The sequence below is a fragment of the Musca vetustissima genome, unplaced genomic scaffold, assembly GCF_032173495.1.
Source record: "Musca vetustissima isolate MV318-11 ecotype Yass unplaced genomic scaffold, APGP_CSIRO_Mvet_v1 utg12702, whole genome shotgun sequence".
NCBI classification, from domain to species: Eukaryota; Metazoa; Arthropoda; class Insecta; order Diptera; family Muscidae; genus Musca; species Musca vetustissima.
The window spans coordinates 99,196-107,118 of NW_026884291.1; the positions used below are offsets into that span (position 1 = coordinate 99,196).

Genomic DNA, 7,923 nt, shown 5'->3' on the forward strand with positions numbered 1-7,923 from the left:
ACGAATTGAGATAGAATACCAAAATTTTGCATAGAGTCGTCTTTTGTCTGCAGGCAGGTCAAGTTCGATGATGGGCTATATCGGTCCACGTTTAGGCATACCTCCCATATAAGGGTACCCCCAAATTTTCAGTATTTTGGGGGTTTTGAACGTGTTTTTCAACCTAATTCGCTAAAAATTTTAAAATGTTTTTTTTTTTGGATACCAAATTTCTCAACTAAAAATTATAACTTTAGGTCCACTTTTTCTGGTAGCCCCCATATAACGGTACTTCCCAATTTTCAGTTTTGGAGGGTTCTGACTGCATTTTTTCACCGAATTGGCTGTAATTGAGTACTTTGAGTTCTTATTGGGTATCAAATTTCTCCACAAAAAATTATAAATATAGGTCTATTTTTTCGGGTAGCCCTCATATAAGGGTACCCCCGATTTTCGGTATTTTGGGGTTCTTGAGCGCGTTTTTCAACCGAATTCGCTGCAATTTGGTATTTTGTAGTCGTATATGGTAACAAATCTCCCTACCAAAAATTTGTAATATTCGCCCCATTTTTTATATTAAAATAGTTATCTGATTTGTACCGCGTTTTGAGTTTGGTTCTAAGACTCTGTTGTAATCATTTCACCTGCGGAGGATAGCGAGATAAAAAATTAGAACGTAAGGTTTGATAACGAACTATAGCCGCATTTAGACCTAGTCTCTGTGTGGTGGTTTCAGAAGGAGTGGACCGATTTTCCCCACCTTCGAATTTGAAATAAGTTTGGAGAAATAATAAGATGGGCAAAGTTTGGATGAAATCTAAATTTTCTGAAACGGAGTTGGTCCAAAGAAACATGGGGTCTAGAACCACATTGAGGCACATTTTCGCCGTGTTAAAGTGTATTCACCCTCATTAGCTATAATGCTGAGGGTATAATTATCCATTATAAATAATTCTGAAATTTGTATTAAGGTTTACATAATCCGTTTTTAGAAATGTTGGTATTGGTCCACTTTTTGGTATGTTCCCTATATTTTCGTTTTTAGTACCTGTCAGTATATCTACGGTGGAGGGTATCCAATGTTCGGCCCGGCCGAACTTAACGCTTTTTCACTTGTTTTACGAATGAATACGATTACGGTTCTGTTTTTCTACGTCGCACAGAGGGGTGATATACTTCAAAAGGTGCGCAAAAAATAAAGTTGAGTTTAATAAATTTAGGTTACCAGTATCATGACACTTTTCCAAATAGTCTGAGCTTAATAAATTTCGCGCACCAGACAATTGAACTTAGCGATACTGAAAGTAAAAACAAAAAAGTAAACAGGCAAGTGACATATTTTTAGCAAAAACTGATATTTTTGCAAAAAAAAGTTGTTTTGTTGTTTGTATTTTCTGCAAGAACCTACTACGATTAAAAATGTCACTTTATGATATCAAAAAAATAGTAAAGACTAGTAATTCTTGCAGTAAGGGAACATACCATGTATTTTCCTAGGAACACAAACGTACCAAATGTCATTTTCACCATTTAAAAGCTGCGGTACATCTTCTTTGCCATGAATATGTTTTTATTTTAAAGATAACTTAAACTTAGTTAAGGGCCTAACTTTTTCTACCCTCCATGAAGTTGATACTCAAAATATCTATAAAAACTATTTATGTTATGATAAAGAGCAGACGATGTTTTGAATTCTCAAAATACCGAATAGTGGAGCCAGAGTTTTTGATAACTTTCGGCAGTGAGATTAAACATCCAAAAATGTACCAAAATACAGACAATTCGGATGAAACCCCATCAAATATTGGGGGAAACCAGTATATGGCGACTACCCTGAAACATGGGTCACTATTAATAATGTTTGCATTCACCATATTTATGCATATAAATATTGAATCTATTAAAAGGAAACATGTTTTCATACTTTAATAATAAAGTTTATTTACAATAAAAATTTGTTTGCTCTCTATTACTACTCGGGAATATCACCGCCGGGCACAAGCTGAAATAAATAGAAAAATAAATTAAAATAATTAAATATTTTCATATAGAGTTCATGGGATTATTTGTCTTACCATCGTAATATTATTTCCATTCAATAGAATCTGATCTAATTTTGTAATACGCCTTCCTTCCGGAGTATTTTCGTATTCGGTAACATCGTCCAGTAGCATATTTACAAAATCATCGAAACCAAGTAGGGTACCAACCATCTCCTTGTCATTCTTCATAATAATGTGTATGCGTGATCCAATGCATTTGTCCACAAGTTCTAAAAAAAAAGATGCAAATAATTTTTTAGAGGAACGTCTATGGGCCAATAAATTCCAATCCATTAAAAAGTGTTTTATTGAAATGGAACAACAAAACAACTCGCTGCAATAAAATTTCCCTCCCGAAGTCCGTTCATCCACAATGGCATGCAATGCCATTTTTTCATTTTATTTATTTCACATGTAACTCAAGTGTTCCATTTATGAACAGAATCATTACATAGTACACAATGAATTTACCTTAAAGGATAAAACTACTCCACAAACATTTATTTTTAAAAGGAAATTTATGATTCATGGATGGCTAATCTTCATAAATCTATCATTTGAAAAGAGTTCCGTCGCACAACATATTAAATAAATTTATAATCAGTATTGGAATCTGTCTATAGGTAAATGTCTTAGATCATTGTCCAACGAACAATACTAGTATACTTAATACTAGGACTTTGGAAGCATAGAAGCGTTTGAAAATATGAATGAAAATATTAATATTAGTGGATAGTTAAACCAATGAGAATTCTACCCACGGGACTTTGAATGTCCATATCTCGAGTAATAAACTTCCACCAAAACATGTCTCGTTGTAATTTGTGTCCCAAAGTTAACTTGTGGTAAAACATTCAGAACGATTGCCGGCCTGGCCTCAAACTTGGCTTATTCCCTAATTATCTAATTGGGATTCAATAAGACCATAAATTATTAATTACGGATATATCAATGTAATGTAGCATTCCAAAATACTCACCCAGGGGTAACAGAGTGGATACATTTGTTGGAGGAGGTACTGCGGTCATTATTGTTATTATTTATTTTGTTGTCCTAGACGCCGCAACAACGTGATAAAAACGACTACTGAAAAAAATGAAAAACGTTCCACCTGCTAACGAATGGGAGGAGAAGACAAAATGGCCGATAAAGATGAATAGTTTACGAATGAGGTGGAATGGAGACTAAATGGAAAACCGTGTTGTTTACGAATGAGGTTTAGGCAAATTATGATTAGGGATAAGTAAATCGAATTTCGATTAATCACCTTTTTTGTATAGACGAGCATGTACAGACGAGCGTAATTCCCTCTCTCATTCGTGGTTCGACCATTAAGGGCTAAACAGAATGTTCGCGTTGAGCGTTTTTTGTTATCGCGTTAACGCACGCAAAAAGCATTCTGCTTAAGGGCTAAGCAGAATGCTCGCGTTGAGCCATCCGTCGCGTTAAATGTTATCGAAAATACAACAACCACAAGGAAACGATGACACTAACGATCATCGTTTCTATGTGGTTGTTGTATTTTCGATAACCACAAGGAAACGATAACAAAAACGCTCGAAGTTGATGTGCGCTGCGCTTCGGAGTTAAATATATTTTAACTTTTTGCGTGCGTTAACGCGATAACAAAAAACGCTCAACGCGAACATTCTGCTTAGCCCTTTAATTATGAAGTAAATATGTTAAAATTGTCTGAGCGAACACCGACGTTTGTACGTTGTTCAATTCGAATCACTCTCTGAATAACCAAGAAATTTGTCCCATCCCTAACAATTGAAGGTATTTATCGAAAATAAATTAATTTTGAAAGCTGGAAAATATTTATAAAATTTTCAAACTTTTTCAGTAAAATTGAAAATGATGAATGAAAAGTAACAAACAGTCGTCTCTCAACTCTCGTTGACTTTAGACTACGTGCGCGCCGTTTCGCTTTCTTTTTTATGCGTTTTGTTTGTTTTGCTTTGAACACTAATACACACACAAATACACACATTCCTTCCATCTAACCAATAACACAAACATTATTTTATTTGGTGATTTTGCTGAAATTTAATATTCCTAATTTCAACAGAATATACAATTTTCTGCGAAAATGGGTGATGAGGAGCCGCCTCCTCGTTTAGACCCGAGGAAAAGATTTGAGCTTTTTAGCAACCCTGGAAGCAAGAAGTTTAAAAATAATCAGCCTTCTATGCAAAATAAAATGCCGCAGTGCTCTGCAAAAACAACACCAGCAAAAGAAAACACCACTCTCACACCATATGAAAATCAATATTTTAATGATGCAAAGTCCATCTCCACCAACACAACTAACAACAGTCACTCCAACAATAACAATCCCTCCAATCCATCCAATATACCCAAAAACACAAACAAAACAGATATTTACAGCTATGATAATTATGAAAACCAAACAATTCTTTACAGCCCAGCCCATCCAGGTCCATATTATGTACTTCTTACTTCTGATGAGCCCATTTGCCCTAGAAGAAAGAACTCAGAATTACATTTGTATGCCAAATTAGCCAGTGCCAACATAAATGCTCATTTTGTATCAAAGAGTATTGCATATAAAACCTTCCGCCTGAGCTTCAACAATTATAACTCGGCAAATAATTTTGTTTTGGATCCAAATGTAAAATCTATTGGTTTGAATGCTTTTATCCCAGATAGATTTGTACAAAAATTTTATGTTATTAAATCCGTACCAGTAGAATTCACTGGCAAAATGATATATGATCAAATCAACAGCAGCGACAATGATTTCAAAGCTGTATCAGTATATCGTTTCAAATACAAAAATGAAAATGGTCAGTATGTGCCGTCGCAAACCATTAAAGTAGGTATTGTAGCGGACTACGTTGTAAAAGAACTTAAAATGTTCAACTCTATAGTGGAGACGGATTTATATATTCCACTTGTACGCTTATGTAAAAATTGCGGTCGTTTAGGTCATATAGCCGTAAAATGTAGAGCCAAAAAAAGATGCCTTCTTTGCGGGATAAACATTGAATGTCCCATAAACTGCACAGAGCCAAAATGTGATACATGTTTGTCGACAATTAAATGCAAAACATACTGTACTTTACCCAGATGTATACTATGCAACATGGAAGATCATAATGCCATGGATGTCAAAAAATGCAAAAGATACAGTAATGAAAAAAATATTCTGGAGGCTATGGCAATCACCAACCTTTCAAGGAAAGAATGTATCCCTAAAGTTTCAAACAATTACTCTGAAATTTTAGATGAACCAAATTATGAAAATCAATTTCCCCAAATTTCTAAAACAAGCAGAAGACCAGTTACTTCCTTCAATGATGAACTCAACAGAAGGAGAACTAGAGTCAATTACAATAAAGTAGCAGCATCAATACCTCGTAGAGCACATATTATAGCTGAACAGGAAACGATTGTACCCTCTAAACCATCCTTTGAATTCTCAAATTTTTTCAAAGTTTCTGAGTATGAAAAAATATTATCCACGTTCACTCAACAAATGGCTGCCGCATTAACCAATGCCAAGTGTACAGAAGGATTACAGATCTTAGACAGTTTTTCAAATGCCTTAAAAGCACCAGCAATAGATGGACCTTCCAGTTCTAACCAAACCGAACATGATAATCTTACAGCACAACATACAAAGTTTGAATAAAAATAAAAATTATCTAGAACTTTACTTAAACAAATTTTCTGTCGATATATGCATCTTAAGCGAAATTTTTAATGTAGATGAAAATGCATCATCATCTTACGTAAACAATTATGGATTATTCTGCAAAAAAAGAATCGACAATTATGGTGGCGTTGCCATCTTGCACAAAAAAACTATAAAAATGAAAAAATTACCTTTTGCATCGAACTTAGACATCTTAATATGTCAAACTACAAACCTGTCTCAAAATTTAACGATTGTCTCAGTGTACTTTCCGCATTCTGTTAAATCCAATGTTTTAAAAACTGAAATATCAAAACTACTAATTTTTCTAAATGGAAAGTCAAATGTTATAATTGGTGGAGATTTTAATGCAAGATGCAAAGCATATGGTGACGTTTTTGACACGGTTCCAGGATCCACTGTACAAACTTTGATGGACAGTTCGGCATTCCGATGTGTAAATGATGGCTCAGCAACTTTTAAAAAGAATCTTTTTGACAACTCCTTCGGTTCCGTGTTAGATCTAACTTTTACAAATATGTCTTCAACTTTTAATTGGAATGTAAAAAATACAAGCATTGGAGGGAGTCATCACAGGCCAATCCTTATAAACGTAGATAATTTTTCATCAAAGGAACAATACTTCCTAGCAAAAAAACATCTCTTCAAAAACTTATCTAATCTCAAAATTGATTCCAATATGAATGATATTCAATCTAAATTAGAGTCAACAATTAAAAATTCTACTTTTCCGATTACTACCGAAAAAAAATTCAAAACTTGGTGGAATGATGACATTACTATACTCCTACGTAAAAAGGATGCTGCAGAACAGAAATTCAACAGATACAAAACCACTGAAAATGCTTTATGTGCTATCAACGCTATATCTAATTTCAAAAAAGCTGTAAAATGTGCCAAAAATCGCGCAAAACGTCGCAAACTTTCAGATTTAAGCCAGTTATCTAATTCAAAATCGCTTTTCCGTTACATAAAGAGCTGTAAATCAGTGTTTGAACCCCTATGTGGCTCTAAGTGGAACACAGACAATAATGAAGCCTACTTACGCCATCTGTGTGAACAGGTTCCCAATAATAGACAAACTATATCCGTTTCCATTTACAATAATCAGTCTACAGAATTCTCCATGGAAGAACTAAACAACGTTCTAGCGCAAAAAACTAAGCCGTCTGCAGCTGGTCTGGATGGAATCACATATGAAATGGTCAATAAACTATCCCATGAGAGTAAACAGAACCTTTTGAATTCTTTTAATAATTTATGGAAAAGCTGCGAGTTTTTTAAAGAATGGAGAAAAATTAAAATTGTTCCCATACCGAAAAAAGGAAAAAATCTAGATATTTGTACAAATTTTCGGCCAATTGCTTTAATTTCTGTTTTGGCAAAGATCGTAAACCTCATGGTCAAACAAAGGCTCAACACATTTCTAGATGAAAATAATATTCTTCCACCTAGATCATATGCTTACCGCAAACATGTGTCAACTTCAACATGTATAAATGACATACTACATACAATAAACACCTCAAAAGAAAAAAATTACAAGGTTCTTGTTCTCTCGATGGATGTATCGAAGGCCTATGAATGTGTCGATATAAATTACCTGCAGATGATTCTAATAGAAATAAACATTCCGCTACAGATTAGATCATGGATTATAAATTTTCTCTGCAAAAGGACGCTTTGTATGGGTAACTCCACACTAAATATATACAATGGGATTCCTCAAGGCAGTTGTTTAAGCCCAACACTTTTTAACCTATACACATTAGGTCTTCATGGATTGGCTGACGAAAACACCAATATTTTTCAATATGCGGATGATTTTATTTTGCTGGTGGCAAGCCCCGACTTCGAGAGCGCCAACAATATTCTACAAATAAAAACTAATAATATGGTATCCTTGTTAAAAAAACTTAACCTCGATGTGAATGCTGATAAAACTTCCGTAATGTACGTGGCTAAAGGAGGTCGGAAAAATCCTCATATTTTACTAAATGGAGTCCAAGTAAACGTTGTTAAGTCCATTAAATTTTTAGGAAGGCATATTAAAAACAGCCTATCACTCAAGGAACATTACGAAGAGGTGATGTTATCCTGCAGAAATACTGTTAATGCGTTAAAAATGGTCACAGGTCCAAAAAGTGGAATTCATCCCGCAAAAGCTGTAAACCTGTCAAAAGCGCTTGTTTTTTCAAAGACCGAATATGCAATATCATC

At 34.4% G+C, this 7,923-nt stretch overlaps 1 protein-coding gene across 1 annotated transcript; it reads right to left on the minus strand.

Moving 5' to 3' along the window:
- Positions 1-1,951: 1,951 nt before the first annotated feature.
- LOC133331281 (U6 snRNA-associated Sm-like protein LSm5) lies at positions 1,952-3,049 on the minus strand. The gene is made up of 3 exons (XM_061539681.1): positions 3,001-3,049; positions 2,055-2,251; positions 1,952-1,981 (listed from the first exon to the last, which is right to left on the minus strand). Exons 1-3 carry the CDS (start codon positions 3,047-3,049, stop codon positions 1,952-1,954), a joined length of 276 nt encoding a protein of 91 aa, XP_061395665.1.
- Between the last annotated feature and the right edge of the window lie 4,874 nt (positions 3,050-7,923).

Coding starts and splice junctions, on each gene's coding strand:
- LOC133331281 (XM_061539681.1), bottom strand. CDS start 3,049: ATGACCGCAGTACCTCCTCCAACAAATGTATCCACTCTGTTACCCCTG. Junction 2,252..3,000: donor ATCCACTCTGTTACCCCTGG/GTGAGTATTTTG, acceptor CTTTTTTTTTAG/AACTTGTGGACAAATGCATT. Junction 1,982..2,054: donor ATGGAAATAATATTACGATG/GTAAGACAAATA, acceptor TATTTATTTCAG/CTTGTGCCCGGCGGTGATAT.